Genomic DNA, 17,697 nt, shown 5'->3' on the forward strand with positions numbered 1-17,697 from the left:
CGCTAGTAAACGTCCTATCGATATGTTGTCACCATATATATGTACGATGTTAGGGATATTCACTGATGTATAAAATGATGATTGATTTACCCTAGGTTAAATACCAGGACTTTTCAACACTTGCGTGTCGTTGTCCTCAGTAAATATTACCTTTCTCGATAAATACATCCATGTAAAAACGTCTTTAGAATATAAAAGCAGGTTTTATTTTTTCGACCCACGTTTGGTTCATATTATTTAACGTCCTACTAACAGCCAGGGCCATTTAAGGACGTGTCTGGCTTTGAAGGTGAAGGAAAGCCGGAGTACCCGGAGAAAAATCACCGAACGACGGTCAATACCTGGCAACTGCCCCACGTGGGTTTCTAACTCGCAACCCAGAGGTGGATAAAGTGTTAGTACACCTTAACCACATTTAATACAAAGAAATTAATTTGAAATAATTTAGAAACACTAAATCTCGTCGAGGTAAGACAAAAACACGAAATAATGATAAAAATCGTATTTATTTACGAATTAGTTTCATCTCTATCCACCTTTTGTTTAATTAACTATTATGATACATGTATAGACAGGAAACACATATCCCATCTAAAGATGTTACGGAACAAAGTTACTCATGATCAGACGTCACGGACTGAGTTTCCACACCTTGACGTAGTTCACTTTCATGGCGGCGTCCTCTCCGTTCCTCTCCGTGGGATTCCAGGTGGGGTACCATTGGTTTTTCGCGTTGATGAAGTCCCTGGTGGTGAAGCCGCTGTCATCACGCCAGGGTTTAGGAGTAGGTGAGTTTATCAATGTATCATCGAAGAAACCCACTCCTCCCACAGCCACGTTCATTATCAGGTAAAACTGCAGCATACAACGATAATATCAATACTGCTACAACACAATACAATCACACTGCAGCATACAACGATAATATCAATACTGTTATAACACAATACAATCACTCTACAGCATACAACGACAATATCAATACTGCTATAACACAATACAATCACTCACAAAACAATCGGCAGCATACAACGATAATATCAATACTGCTATAACACAATACAATCACTCTACAGCATACAACGATAATATCAATACTGTTATAACACAATACAATCACTCTACAGCATACAACGATAATATCAATACTGCTATAACACAATACAATCACTCTACAGCATACAACGGTAATATCAATACTGCTATAACACAATACAATCACTCTACAGCATACAACGGTAATATCAATACTGTTATAACACAATACAATCACTCTGCAGCATACAACGATAATATCAATACTGCTATAACACAATACAATCACTCTACAGCATACAACGGTAATATCAATACTGTTATAACACAATACAATCACTCTGCAGCATACAACGATAATATCAATACTGCTATAACACAATACAATCACTCTACAGCATACCACGGTAATATCAATACTGTTATAACACAATACAATCACTCTGCAGCATACAACGATAATATCAATACTGCTATAACACAATACAATCACTCACAAAACAATCGGCAGCATACAACGATAATATCAATACTGCTATAACACAATACAATCACTCTACAGCATACAACGATAATATCAATACTGCTATAACACAATACAATCACTCACAAAACAATCTGCAGCATTTTTTTCCCAAATTATCCAATGCACAAAGGTCACTAAATTGGTTGAATTATCATTTAATTACCTCCCCTCTATGAGGATAGCATTTTAGGACTTTCTAATTTTTTTCACTATCAAGCAATTTATGCATAGCTGTCTTCCGTCACAAAACACAACTGGTAAGCCCTCACCATATCAACCGTAACTAGACATACTGACAAGCCATCTGCTTATCTACATTACAAGACACCCTTGGTAAGCCTATTCCTTATTTACCGTCACTAGACATCCTCGGTAAGCCCTGTCCTTATATAACGCCACAAGACACTCCTAGTAGGCCCTCTACTTACATAACAAGACACCCCTAGTAAGTCATTTCCTTACATAACGCCACTAGACACTCTTGATAAACACCTCCCTTATCTACCGTCACTAGAAACCCCTAGTAAGCCCTCTCCTTATCTACCGTCACTAGACACCCCTAGTAAGCCCTTTCCTTATCTACCGTCACTAGACACCCCTAGTAAGCCCTCTCCCATTATCTACATCACAAGACACCCATGGTAACCCCATCTTTATCTACCGTCACTAGACACCCATGGTAACCCTCTCCTTATCTACCGTCACTAGACACCCATGGTAACCCTATCTCTATCTACCGTCAGTAGACACCACAGGTAACCATTCTACAAACACCACAGGTAAGCCCTCTCCTGAATTATGACATAATTATGATATGTCGATGTGATACAACTAGACTGATCCTAACTTGGTGAACTTTCCCTGTTTAAAAAAATTATTTTGATAGTTGTTACGTCAATGACAATTTAAGTATCAAACAAGTTTTGACGAGTTAAACACTTCACGGCATTATATAATAACATAAATTATCAATTGTACAGTGGCATTTATTATTGCATGTTTTCCTTAATTACATGTACATGGTACTATGCACATCTTACAGGAATACATATGTCACAAGACTGAGGATTTGAGAATAAATGTGAAAATGGTTATCATCAAAAATTATATACATTACACAACTACATATACACTTCGGTTCCATCTCAGGAAGCATCGGCCATCGGGGGAAATGTTGTGTCGGGGAAATAGCTTTAATTTCAATAAGGCGCTTCAGATACAAACAACTTTCAAGAACTTTCTTTCTGCTATTATATAAGTAGCGTACTTTTTAACTCAATACAACTTCTCGAAATTGCACAAAAGATAAATACTATACGTGATCGTAGCCAATTCAGTCTGGGTAACTTCGATTCAGCACATTGTAATGGGAAGGTCAATTTGAAAACAATGCTAATGTATCTCTGTGTATGTAGAGTTTATTAATTGGACGAGTTAAAGAGGCTTACCCGCAGACGGACCGGTAAACGGCACATCTCCGATCACTAAATAAACTTCAGTACACGTTTCTATGTGACAAAATTAGAGGCTTTCCGACTTTATTTCTTTAAAACAATTACAGAATATGTATTTAAAAGACGTTTTAAAACTCAACCTGAGAGTGAAATGTATGGAATATAACGGCAAATCTTCTTTGTAAATCGCCGCTGCCTTTGAAGTTATCACTATGCGGCACTGTGCACGTGCTTGTTTCTTTGATGTGTCAATCAAATTAGACTTATTGCGGGTTGCGATTAAATAAATAATATTTAAAAATGAGGTTTTAATATCACTTTTCAGCGTTTTATAAGGAAAATAAAATGAAAAACTCAACAATTCCAACAATCTGCCTTGTGTAAAAAATCTTTTTCTGTTAGCCAATTTTTCTGATCTCTCTGCGGGCAAGCCTCTTTAACGTTAACTATAACAATAGTGAGATAAGTTACTTACCTTTTGGTCGAATGGGGCTATTTTACTAGCGTTTCTATAGGGGTTCTCTAAACCTGATTTGTCTAGATTTCCGTGTTTCCAAAATCCTCCCTGAGCCGGGGGTGCAACGCTTAAAGTCTCTTGGCCATCGAATAAAAACCTGTATACCCGACGATACATGTGATATACGTGATATTTTCATAAAGTGTATAAAAACTTACGCAAACTATATATTCACCTAAGAAATGGTATCATATGTGTAGGTGACTATTACAGATATAGGAAATTCGTAGTATAATACTACATGTATGTTGTTTACCTACCGTAGGTTGGTAGTAACATATATTCTCACCTTCGTATGAAGACGACATATCGTTATGAATAAAACGCATGTTTGTTATTACTTTTAGTCAATTATTTCATTATAGACCTTAGAGATTTATACGAAGAAAAATGCATCTCATAGAAGTACGTATAATAAATCTACCCATACACTATAGATGAACGATATGATGGTACATGTAGATGTACAAAGCATTGTTAGCTTACTGTACTTGGGACTAGCAGCAATTAGAGTAACATGTATGTCAAAACGAAGCATACAAATCCTAAATGAAACAGACAATGAACCTTAAAAACGTTTTAAACAAAAAACGTCGCGAAATGAAACCTCTTACTTAATATAATCTTCGGTCCATTCTACTCCATATTTGTGGAAATCGTCAGCAAGCGTTCCCTGTGGCAGTGTTCTACAACAACATTGACCAAAATTGCATGTGGCCATATCAGTTACATGGTCCATGGTTATAAAAAAGCTAACACACACACACAAAATATTGAACTGTGGCTAAATTCAAGTGGTAACATTTTCACAGTTTTCCGAGAGTCCAGACAAGAAGAATGTTCGTATTGCTTTCGAGTTAGATATTTTTGCGATTCCCTCATCTTACATAGCGAAAGATACAACGTTTTAAAACACCGTCATTTAAAACATGAAAAAATTTACTTAGAACAAATGAGCAAAATACTAAATATCTGGATATTAGATACAGTTCTACGACAGCGTAAACGTACAAAACATCTCCATGTAACGTATGATATAAACTTATATGTGAAACATGATTTATTCTAATATTCCGATTTACAGAATCACATCGACAAATGATAAATCACATCGACAAATGATAAAACTGTCATTTATTTTATTTTTCCTTCTATCAATCTGACATTAGTCAATGGCAAACGGTATTGGAACACCGAGAACTTACTTTTCAACATGCGCCGTCTGCCATGGATCATAGGATTTGTCGAGAATACTGGGTCCAAAATGGAGGGTACTACCAAATGAGTCTACGCCTTTGTGAGTGCCATCTGGGGCTGTATAATGACGGTTTCCTGGAGAAATTCGATAAATCGGATACGCTTATAGCTATAAATGAAATCACAATCCATGTTATCTACCGTATTTAACTTATCAATAGCTGAAGGAACCAGCTAGTGTAAAACTATCAAACCGTCTGTAATACGATTTGTAATTCTCATAAAAAACACCACACTTAGTACGAAAGTACAAGAAGAAAAGACCACGTGTTCTGGAGGAAAAAGCGTCCTCTGTTTCATTGATGATAACCGCCATAAAAATGTGGGTCACGACGATACCCGCCATACAAATGTAGGTCACGACGATACCCGCCATACAAATGTAGGTCACGACGATACCCGCCATACAAATATAGGTCACGATGATACCCGCCATACAAATGTAGGTCACGACGATACCCGCCATACAAATGTAGGTCACGATGATACCCGCCATACAAATGTAGGTCAAATCCAGGTTATATCGCCATCTCAAAGTGAGAGTTAGGAACCGATATGTACATCAACAAATCTAACACGTCTGACTTCATATCGCATAAGGCAATAGACTAATGAGGTGATGGTGGCCACCATAAAACTGTCCCGTGGTCTTCATCTACCTGCATCTCTCTAAATCTGGTGTTGTTAATCTGTCATGGGAATCGTGATGATTGGAAATAAACAATACATATACAATGCGTTGTATCGATTACCGACCTTTCAGTAAACAGGTGGTTACATGAAGACTAGACACCAGACCTTTCAGTAAACAGGTGGTTATATGGAGACTAGACACCAGTCCTTTCAGTAAACAGGTGGTTACATGAAGACTAGACACCAGACCTTAATTTTGTTGTCGTTAGGAATTGCTTAGCTAGATTCCATACTAGATTACCTGCCCCTAGTTTGAAACCTAGAATCAGACATATCCTATGGACCAAAATAATAAAGCTCAATTTTATTTATAATTTTGATATTCTAGAGACTGGAGGCCAGTCTAGGTTCAGTTAAACCTGTTATTAAGGACACCTCTATATAAAGGACACTTGTGTATAAAGAACAGACTCCTCAGACCCACTCCTTCCAACTTACTATATAATTAAGCTCTGTATAAAGGACACCTGTCTATTAAGGACATTTTTGATCTGTGTCTTTGGTGTCCTTTATAGACAGGTTTGACTGAACATGTAACATAATGTTACCCTCGTAAACTACGGTAAATGCTATGTTGCTGAAATTTTATTTTAAATGCATGCAGCTCAGTATTTTGAAAATAACAGTTGATTATACAAGTTAAAGACAAAAAATTATCAGTAAGCATTTTTTATCACAAAAAGATATTTTCTATGGTTTCCCAATCGTTTGAAATGACTGAACAACTTACCTCTACTCTCCACTATGTCAATTTCTCCTGACGCAGGCCATTGGCCGTAGGCATTTCTCAGTGGCAACATCCATATAGCTTAAATAAATAATGAACATCTCAATGACACAGTCCGTGTGATAATAAATCGTACAAAGAGAAAGATTCAGTGTAAAGCGATATCCGTAATATCATTGAAATTCGTCTATATCAATGTTACGGTAACTGACCGATATTTTTTCAATGTTACGGTAACTGACCATTATTTTTTCAATGTTACGGTACCTGACCATTATTTTTTCAATGTTACGGTAACTGACCATTATTTTTTCAATGTTACGGTAACTGACCATTATTTTTTTCAATGTTTACGGTAACTGACCATTATTTTTTTAATGTTACGGTACTGACCATTATTTTTTCAATGTTACGGTAACTGACCATTATTTTTTCAATGTTACGGTAACTGACCATTATTTTTTTCAATGTTTACGGTAACTGACCATTATTTTTTCAATGTTACGGTAACTGACCATTATTTTTTTCAATGTTTACGGTAAATGACCATTATTTTTTCAATGTTACGGTAACTGACCATAATTTTTTCAATGTTACGGTAACTGACCATTATTATTTTTTCAATGTTTACGGTAACTGACCATTATTTTTTCAATGTTACGGTACTGACCATTATTGTTTCAATGTTTACGGTAAATGACCATTATTTTTTCAATGTTACGGTAACTGACCATTATTTTTTCAATGTTACGGTAACTGACCATTATTTTTTTTTCAATGTTACGGTAACTGACCATTATTTTTTCAATGTAACGGTACTGACCATTATTTTTTCAATGTTACGGTACTGACCATTATTTTTTCAATGTTACGGTAACTGACCATTTTTTTTCAATGTTTATGGTAACTGACCATTATTTTTTCAATGTTACGGTACTGACCATTATTGTTTCAATGTTACGGTAACTGACCATTATTTTTTCAATGTTACAGTAACTTATCGTAATGTTTTCAATGTTACAGTAACTTATCGTAATTTTTTCAATGTTACAGTAACTTACCGTAATTTCCTAAATGTTACAATACCTTACTATCATTTCATCAATGTTACAGGTACGTAATTACCTGGCCAGATCCAGTCTCCTGCTGGCATCTTAGCCTCGATTTCGATTTTGCCGTACTTGAAATTGAAGCCTCTCGAGCTTCGCATTCTCGCTGACTGGATAGGGTTGATAGGATGTTCACCATTCCCGCCCCGTTTACACCCATAAAACTGGGCACTGGTGCACGTGTCTCCTGGAGTACCTCCTGTATGGGAGACGGATTTACATCAATAAAGATTCTATTATAATCCATCATGTACATGTAATTACTTACACCAGAGACAGATCTATATATGTCTCTGCTTACACATTTACATACGAATTAGCCGATTTCCCTTCCCTTTATATCTTTATAGATTATGTCACTAATTCGGTCGATTTAATGACGGCTTAATACAAGATAGTTACATTTCAAATAAATGTTGTTTCGTAAGAGCACTTCACCATGTAATTTTGATGACCATTTACATTGTAATTGAGTTATTAAAAACACGGACCCATAACGAAATACATGTACTGTACCTACATTGTTTTTGTATGTACCACACCCTGTACCTTTATAGTAATACATCCTGTACCTTTATCTGTAATACATCCCTCGAGATTAAAACAAGATACTTATATCCTTGGCATGGATTATTCACACTTTTTTTTCTATTGTGATGCCATGTAGAGGATAAATGATCGTTTTTGATCGGTTGTGATATAATTCTATATTGCGTACATTCGTGCCATTTTCTCATTTGTCGTTTAAATGTTTATGTGACTACATGTAGTGATTACTATCCTGTGTTGTCATCGGTCATTTTAAGTGCAGTTAGAAACAATAAATTAAATCATTTGATATTTCTCTATATCACCCTTCTATCACATCTCTTTATATCAGAGATTAAATTCATTGATACCTTTTGAGCATTCCTGATAGTTACAAGTTAATGGTAAAACAGCCTACCCCACAAGTCCAGAGTGCCTTTTGTCAGGAAGTCAGGCCCGAAACGATCAGTTGTAAGAGTCTGTAAGGTGAAAACAATTAATTGTGTATTGTTTACATATGTAGATGTTATGTAATTACAAAATGTTTTATAACATGTTATACTCTTATTTAACGACCCTGGCTGTTAATAGGACGTTAAACAAAAACAAACCAAATACTCTTATTTTAAATAGTCAGTGACACAGGGGCTTGGCACGATTTTCCAAATGATGGTCCAATATATATGTATTGACACTTTGACATCATTTGGAAAATCGTGCCAAGCCCCTGTGGTCAGTGACACTCACTCTCTATATGATGTGAAATTTTACATCACATATTTCATCATCTTTGCTACTCTGACATACACTGTATATTCAAATTCTTTATTGACTGTAGGCCATACGGCCCATAAGTACATATTATAAACAAAACAATACATGATAATGTCATAGAACAGCAATGCTACAGTACAAATACAAAGTGGAGTACGGATTAAAGATATAAAGATCGGATTTTGTTTGCTTCAAATCTAAATTTGCCTAAGCGACTTAATTCTTTGTACACTTAATAACTGTATTAATTTGAACATTGAAGGCTTTTGCCAATAGTATTTCTTAATGAGGCGTCTTCTTAAATTGGTATACTTATTACATATTAATACAAAATGGTATTCATCTTCTATCTCAGTCGTTGATTTACAAATTAGACAGTGTCTCAAATTTCGATCAATATTGTTAAAGCGGCAAGTTTCGATTGCTAAGGAATGCACTGACATGCGTAGTTTTAATAAAGACTCGTGCCCTGACCGGGCCTCGAACTCACGATCTACGGCACCCAATCGCCTAGCCAGAAATACCCGCAGCTTATACCGCTGCGCCACATCGGCGTTCTTAAAAAAAGAACGTTTCAATGGCGCAGAGATGGTCGGCCCGATACCCTGACATGATCATTGTGGAAGTCGTCTATAAGATGATACTTGAATATAGGAAATATTATAGGTCAAAATACTTCAACATCACAAATACACGACTATATAAAAAAACAACAACCAGTGTTAACCGAGACCTAATTGTGACATTGAAAGGGAAAAGACCTTGTATTGTACAACGGGGAGCAATGATCAAAGTTACGCTCGTGTAGTGACGTCGTTATACCTACCCTATCTATGTTTAACGACCCATTTTAGTGTATACTGATATACTAGATTTCCTCGTTGTGACATCATTACCTACCGGTCTGATGTAACCTATTTTCTCGTTATGACGTCATTTCTCAGCGGTCTGATATACCTTATTTCCTCGTTGTGACGTCATTACCTACCGGTTTGATGTACAGCACCCCGTCCCTGACGTAACTGTTTGACCGGTTGTTGAGATAGTACTCGAATTCCCAATTCTGTCACACAATTAGAAACGTTTTGTTAGAAATCATTAAAAGGAACAAACTTGGAATAGTTACTGAATTAAAGGTAGTCCTATAACCAAACTGTTATGTTATTGGGATCCTTGAGATATCACGCGAGGATAATCGACAAAGGAATTGTTTAACCATTATGTGATAGACATGTAAATTGAGGTGTAATCATTATTACAGCTTCTTTCAGATGTGCACTGATCGATCGAATGTTCTAGATCACTGCAATCATGTTTTTTCGTGGACATGACAAATTGAGGAATAGCAATGAATATAGAGTTTATAAGACTTCTGTGTAACAGTCCACGTGGACGTGGTTGAAACATGAAGAAACAGAAACTGCTTGGATATATTTGAAGAGTTCTATTAATCTGCCAAAATATTTCATTGTCTACACGATAATGTTTACTCCGTGGGGAGTTTGATATGCTGTAATAGGGCAGTGGTGTTAACTTCTGTACCCTTTGTAACAGAGCGCATGATTAATTAAACTTAAATTACTGCCTCCGCTAGGGATCGAACCCGGGACCCCTGGTCTTACGCTCAACCGATCGAGCTTAAGAGAAGATCTCTCTAGCCGAGCGGTATATTGCGGCTAGTATTTACCAGGGTTACATATATGCCGACTCATACGTACCCCTCCGCCTGATGCAGTGATTTCATGTTCCCACGTGTCCATGTCCAGTGTGTCAAAGTTGTCCTCAAATATCAAACATGGGTAACTTTGGCAGTTTGGTAAGGCATGACCACTGCTTCCAGAACCTGCAACTACATAATTGCAACGTCTATTGGCCATGCTTTATATACTTATATACAATTTACATCGACAGTATGGCTGTCCTGTACCGTATGAGTAAGGAGTTTGGTTTGGTTAAGTATATGTTGTGACTGTACCGTATGAGTAAGGAGTTTGGTTTGGTTAAGTATATGTTGTGACTGTATCGTATGAGTTTATAATTTGAAATAATGGAAATGCTTAATTCAACATGAATTGCACAAAATAGTGTAACAGAGTGAATGTATCGTCAACTTACATTGGCAGGAACATCCACCAGTCCCGGATGTTGCTCCAGTCCCAGATGTACTTCCGGTACCTGTACTTCCTGTATTTTGGACACCAATTGTGCCAGTATTAGATGCGGTCCCAGATTGGCCATGGAGACTGTTCAGATAGTCCAGATCATGCTTACTTATCCCCGACGATGTGTCAGTTGAAACGGAACCAGTATTAAAAGATCCACTTCCTGTTCCAGACTGATGTAAACCTGTTCCGGAAACAGCAGGAGTCGGTTTGGGTGTAGTGGTCGTAGTTGTAGGTGGTTTGGTGGTTGGCTTAGGTGTCGGAGCTACTCATTAGATAAAAAAGTAACAACACATACACTATATACTTACAAGTGTACACCAATACAAACATACAGAAATATAGACATACACAGAGATACAATATCTAACTATAAAAAATGATTTCAACTTTATTAAGTGTTTTTCATAACGTGTTTTGTCGGGTATCATCAATCGTATGGACAATGTCATTGAGGCAGGATTACCCATTTTGTGTTTCAATGATTACGACATGCGGTTTAACGTGTCCGATGATCAATGTGTACATACCGTGTCATCGATCCCCTTCTCCATCCATACCTGGCAATTTAAACATAAGTTTGCACAGCCCAGATACCTCTACTTTGTATCAGTCTGATCTGTGAGTTACTCCCCCTGTCTGTACCTGGTACTGTATAAGTCTGATCTGTGAGTTACTCCCCCTGTCTGTACCTGGTATTGTATACGTCTGATCTGTGAGTTACTCCCCCTGTCTGTACCTGGTACTGTATAAGTCTGATCTGTGAGTTACTCCCCCTGTCTGTACCTGGTATTGTGTACGTCTGATCTGTGAGTTACTCCCCCTGTCTGTACCTGGTATTGTATACGTCTGATCTGTGAGTAACTCCCCCTTGTCTGTACCTGGTATTGTATAAGTCTCATCTGTGAGTTACTCCCCCTGTCTGTACCTGGTATTGTATACGTCTGATCTGTGAGTTACTCCCCCTGTCTGTACCTGGTATTGTATAGTCTGATCTGTGAGTTACTCCCCCTGTCTGTACCTGGTATTGTATACGTCTGATCTGTGAGTTACTCCCCCTGTCTGTACCTGGTATTGTATAAGTCTGATCTGTGAGTTGCTCCCCCTGTCTGTACCTGGTATTGTATACGTCTGATTCGTGAGTTACTCCCCCTGTCTGTACCTGGTATTGTATAAGTCTGATCTGTGAGTTACTCCCACTGCCTGTACCTGGTATTGTATAAGTCTGATCTGTGAGTTACTCCCCTTGTCTGTACCTGGTATTGTATAAGTCTGATCTGTGAGCTACTCCCCCTGTCCGTACCTGGTATACGTCTGATCTGTGAGTTACTCCCCTGTCTGTACCTGGTATTGTATAAGTCTGATATGTGAGCTACTCCCCCTGTCCGTACCTGGTATTGTATACGTCTGATCTGTGAGTTACTCCCCCTGTCTGTACCTGGTATTGTATAAGTCTGATCTGTGAGTTACTCCCCCTGTCTGTACCTGGTATTGTATAAGTCTGATCTGTGAGTTACTCCCCTGTCTGTACCTGGTACTGTATAAGTCTGATCTGTGAGTTACTCCCCCTGTCTGTGCCTGGTATTGTATAAGTCTGATTTGTGAGTCACTCCCTCTGTCCGTACCTGGTATTGTATACGTCTGATCTGTGAATTACTCCCCCTGTCCGTACCTGGTATTATATAAGTCTGATCTGTGAGTTACCCCCCCTGTCCGTACCTGGTATTGTATAAGTCTGATCTGTGAGTTGCTCCCCCTGTCCGTTTTTCAGACCGAGGATCCAGTAGTTGACCGTGTCTCCGGGATGAAGATCCTCACTGGGGTGTTCGTAAACGAACCGGTTCCCTGTAATATTATTCCTATACTCTCAATCTGAATAAATGAATTGGGTCATGGTACATACATTTTATTGATTCTTTTAATTCTTATTTATTGTTTTTTTTATTTATATGTGATTGTGTCGTTGCATCTTCCCATCCAGATTTTAGACATTTCGTGCGACATATTTGCCTACATGGCCTCTAAGCTATCACGTATTTAGGGTAATCACTGGCGAGTCCTAGAGTCCGTTAAGGAAATGTTTTTACTGTTCGTATCGCTATTGTATGTTGTAGCCTGTAAAATGCATAGTGAAAAAATGGAGCACGAAATAAATAAAAATAAAGGTAGATACAAGTATTAGCCCTATTGATGTAGGCTCCTTCATTGAGAGAGAGTGTAGAGATAAATGTCCCCGCGTCTGTGTATCCCTGTTCTCGAGGTATGTTAACCTAGACGAGACGCTATCTCTACCACAGGCGCTTGCATAGAAAATGTGATTTTCAATTTTTTTTATTTGACAGTGGTATGTGTAATCTGTTAACAGATTACACATACCACTGTCAAATAAAAAAAAAAATTCTATGCAAGCGCCTGTGATCTCTACTAATATGTTATAATAAGTTCTGTCACCCACTAGAGATCGTGAAGCTTTATGTTTGATGTATGATAACCTCATTTTGTCCGAACTACACTCTGTATCTAACAGATATAGAATACTTGATAAAATGTATATTTTTACAACGCCATCAATATTATATTTGGAGTATGCATCAATTGAATAGTTCTATTTGGAGTACGCCATCAAGTGAATAATTATATTTAGTGTACACCATCAATTGAATTTCTATCTAACATATGTATATACGGAATACTTAATTATATTTGGAGTACGCTATCAAGTTATAATTATATTTGGAGTATGTCATCAAGTGAATAATTATATTTAGTGTACACCATCAACTGAATTTCTATCTAACATATATATATAAGGAATACTTAATTATATTTGAAGTACGTCATCAATTGGATAATTATATTTGGAGTATGTCATCAATTGAATATCTATCGTACATATATGGACTACTTAATTATATATGGAGTATGTCATCAATTGAATATCTATCGTACATATATGGACTACTTAATTATATTTGGAGTACGTCATCAATTGAATATCTATCGTACATATATGGACTACTTAATTATATTTGGAGTACGTCATCAATTGAATATCTATCGTACATATATGGACTACTTAATTATATTTGGAGTACGTCATCAATTTTATACCAATCTGTTATATTCAATGATAGATAATACCTGAGATCTGTATAATGATAGATAATACCTGAGATCTGTATAATGATAGATAATACCTGAGATCTGAATACTTACCTGTTTTAGACCTGATGTCGACATTGATATCCGCCGCCGCTACTCCAACAACTGGCTTGTTTATACTGTAGTGAAGACCGACAAAACTGAACCCTTCATCTAAAACAAACTCAGAATCCTCACAATGATACCTCCTGTTATAACACACAGTATTCACAGCTATATCTCATATCAACAATATTTCGTTGAGTCATATTTCTTATGATCAAGAGTCGCATCAAGTGATAATGTTTTCCAGATTTCTTTTTAAATTTTCTGTTATCGGTGTTAATAATGGACAGAGTTATTTCTGCCTGTAAGAAATGAGAGTGTGGCGGGTGAGCAAGCAAATACAACTACATTTGTACATGGTGTTGATACCGTAAAAACTCGTGTAATTTGCGCACCAGTGTAATTTGCGCAGGTACTTTTTGGGGCTGAAAATGCTGAAAAAAACACTTCTATCGTATATACAACTACATTTTGTATACCAGGTATTGGTTTATCAGATACCAGAACGATCTCATATTATTTGCCTTTACTTTTGAAATGTGTGTGCGTTCCCTACTTGGATAAAACAGTAAAACCACAATCCTTTATTAAATGCACAAAACACTCTCCTGCCATTATGTATTTTACCGACATTAGTGAATGTCAGCATGGCTGCTAGTGGTTTTAGGATTTGACTACTTATATTCATGACTATGTCAGCATGGCTGCTAGTGGTTTTAGAATTTGACGACTTATATTCATGATTATGTCAGCATGGCTGCTGGAGATTTTAGAATTTGACTACTTATATTCATGACTATGTCAGCATGGCTGCTAGTGGTTTTAGAATTTGACGACTTATATTCATGACTATGTCAGCATGGCTGCTAGTGGTTTTAGAATTTGACGACTTATATTCATGACTATGTCAGCATGGCTGCTGGAGATTTCTAGAATTTGACTACTTATATTCATGACTATGTCAGCATGGCTGCTAGTGGTTTTAGAAATTGACGACTTATATTCATGACTATGTCAGCATGGCTGCTGGAGATTTTAGAATTGGACTACTTATATCCATGACTATGTCAGCATGGCTGCTAGTGATTTTAGAATTTGACTACTTATATTCATGACTATGTCAGCATGGCTGCTAGTGGTTTTAGAATTTGACGACTTATACATCTGATGTACAATCTAATATCAGAAGGTTTTTTGATGCATGTGTTTCTAGGAATTATTTTAGAACTAAGATTTAATCAAGATAAACAGGCACTCTTTTGTTATCGTTTCATTGTTCATTGAAATTTAATCCAATCCATTCATCGATGCAGGTGACTTCACACTGTATAGACCCGCTTCGTTAACATATCATTGACATGAAGTTTAAATTAAGTCAATACAGAGCCTTTTTCAAGATTAAGACAAAATCTTCTGTGTCCTGTAAACATCACCTGTAGCACTTTTAATATGAAATAAAACAGAAATACCAGAAGAAAACGTACCTGGAATTTCAAACCTTATCCCATGTGGTTGAAGGTTGGTGATTGTTGCATGCTGTATACAAAGTGCTACATTAAGAAGCACGGCACCGAGGCACACCCGAAGAAGCTTCATCTATGCAAAATAAATACCGGAACTGTAATCATTATTTCAAATATGTTTGCTGTCGAAATGGAAAAAAAATATCATGTTGATTTTTATATTACATGTATATATAGATATATTATTTCATAAATGTTTTAAACACATTTGGGTAACTATCTCTGACTCCTAAGTATTTGTACTTGAATATATTGATAATATATTTTGAATGTTTTCCCCTATACATTAACTTCCTTGACGAGTATATCTACCTTCTGTGGGCTCTCCTGTCAGCTGTCGTATGTAAATATCACCTGTCACCAGCTTTTATATGACGATAATTCTGACTTCTGTAGAGATTTTGGAATCTTGAGGTACACATAGGTAAGGCAAGGACAGGTCATAATAGATGTCCATATCATGTTTCAGATGCGTGACTGTTATAGAGAATTGAAGACAATCCGATTCGTGTTTCTTGTAAAAACAATTGCCCTCCCGGAACACCTGAAATCATTGTCCTTTTACATTTGCAACAGACCCAACGGGGTATTATTTAGAACCGTAGCTATAATATGAATGTAACCGTTGAAGCATCAAACGCTTATCGTTCTGGAACGCCAGGGCCCGTACTCAAGAAACCGTCCTATGTTCAAGCATTGAATATAACCCAACAATCCAGCTCCCTTTAAACTCACTTAAAACATGAAATAGCATTTAAAAAGAAAACCTAAATATCGAAAAGGATAGTACAGTATCTCATTTGAAGTTTTTCCGAAATTCCGAAAATGCCGATCATTATTTCAGATATCACATTTATCACCAAAAATATTTGTGGTTGAACTCAAAATATGCATTAAAGCAAAAGTATGGTTTCGTGAATACTGGTTATGGTCTTATTCTCTTTGTTTGTTTTTTGTTGTTTTTTTCTAAGGTCCCATGTCCAATGTCCCATGTCCAATGTCCAATGTCCCATGTCCAATGCAAACCTGTATTTTGTACGTGGTTTGTCCTCTTTCGTTTGCATTACGGAATTCTATGTTGCTTTTAAACAAACACGGTCGTTTATTACTTAACTCGATTTATTACTAAGTATACCCTAGTACACCCCTGCGTATTGACGTGAGGGGGCTCGTCAGAATCGGAGATTCTTTGACCTTTCCCGAAGGGGCCAACTCAACCCACCAATCTTATTTCATTGGTTAAAGTCGAAAATAAATTCGATGGTACTAATTAACTTGTGTCGTTATTTCTTATAGTGCAATTCAGTTCATAATCCATTTTATTATTTATCAACAAAACTATTCATGTAATATAACAGTATTGTTTTGCAGACCGTAAATGATTTAAGTGCTCGTCACAATGTATGTTAAGTAGGTACTAGTGAATGGACATGTGCTCGTGCAGTATCCTGATAAAGATGTCCGACACAACAAAGGGAATATCGACAACAATGGAATATAAGGATATAAACGGAACCATAGGTGGGTAAGGATACAGAGTCACAAAGCTTCCCGACGATCATGATCTTACTTCATATGGCACAACGGAATAGACTATTCCCAAGCTCACGATGGCAGTATACACCATGGTGCCTAAGTCCAGCCTTGTCATACTTGTAATTTCAATGAATAATTACGTTAATGTTCAAGGTTTAGTGCTCTACATACATGAATCTTTTGGAAATTAAAAAAAAAAAGAAAAAAGAAAAAAGTATTTGAAAGATATTTTATTTTTACGATATTTGTAAAGGAACTCAATAGGATAGGTTATCGTGTCTGATATAATACTACATCTATCCCAGGACTACCACAGTCATCACACTGGATGGACGTTACCGGGGAATACCAATATCACCTAACTACAGTAAAGTGTATCTATCTCTGATATAATACCACAGTCATCACACTGGTTGGACATCACCAGGGGATACCAACATCACTTAACTACACTAACATGTAGGTCGTGTTAGGACATATATCAACAGTTATGGACGGTAAGGACGATGAATTACAGTATCACATTGATATTTCGAGTATTCGTTAGATAAAACTAGTGTGTGTAGCTGGAGATCACGACGACTGTTGTTAAGAACACCACATTTGGCAGAATTGTTATTCATGTATACAGTCGTTTTTTTTTGTTTTG

General features: G+C 36.8%; 1 protein-coding gene across 3 annotated transcripts; it reads right to left on the reverse strand.

The window, feature by feature from the left end:
- Positions 1–487: 487 nt before the first annotated feature.
- Positions 488–15,937, reverse strand: LOC117333048 (beta-1,3-glucan-binding protein-like). Of its 3 annotated transcripts, XM_033892169.1 has the most exons (15): positions 15,825–15,937; positions 15,474–15,585; positions 13,999–14,097; positions 12,523–12,627; positions 11,851–11,871; positions 10,736–11,047; positions 10,339–10,469; positions 9,609–9,683; positions 8,265–8,325; positions 7,335–7,517; positions 6,213–6,290; positions 4,738–4,864; positions 4,147–4,218; positions 3,491–3,629; positions 488–855 (listed from the first exon to the last, which is right to left on the reverse strand). In XM_033892169.1, exons 2-15 carry the CDS (start codon positions 15,583–15,585, stop codon positions 631–633), a joined length of 1,740 nt encoding a protein of 579 aa, XP_033748060.1. In that variant the 5' UTR covers positions 15,825–15,937; the 3' UTR covers positions 488–630. The 3 variants fall into 3 exon arrangements, with proteins under 3 accessions (XP_033748060.1, XP_033748061.1, XP_033748059.1); XM_033892170.1 differs by lacking the exon at positions 11,851–11,871 and having other exon boundaries at positions 10,339–10,463; positions 12,502–12,627; XM_033892168.1 differs by lacking the exon at positions 11,851–11,871 and having other exon boundaries at positions 12,502–12,627.
- Positions 15,938–17,697: the final 1,760 nt, after the last annotated feature.

The sequence above is a fragment of the Pecten maximus genome, chromosome 8 (genome assembly GCF_902652985.1).
Source record: "Pecten maximus chromosome 8, xPecMax1.1, whole genome shotgun sequence".
Classification (NCBI taxonomy): domain Eukaryota; kingdom Metazoa; phylum Mollusca; class Bivalvia; order Pectinida; family Pectinidae; genus Pecten; species Pecten maximus.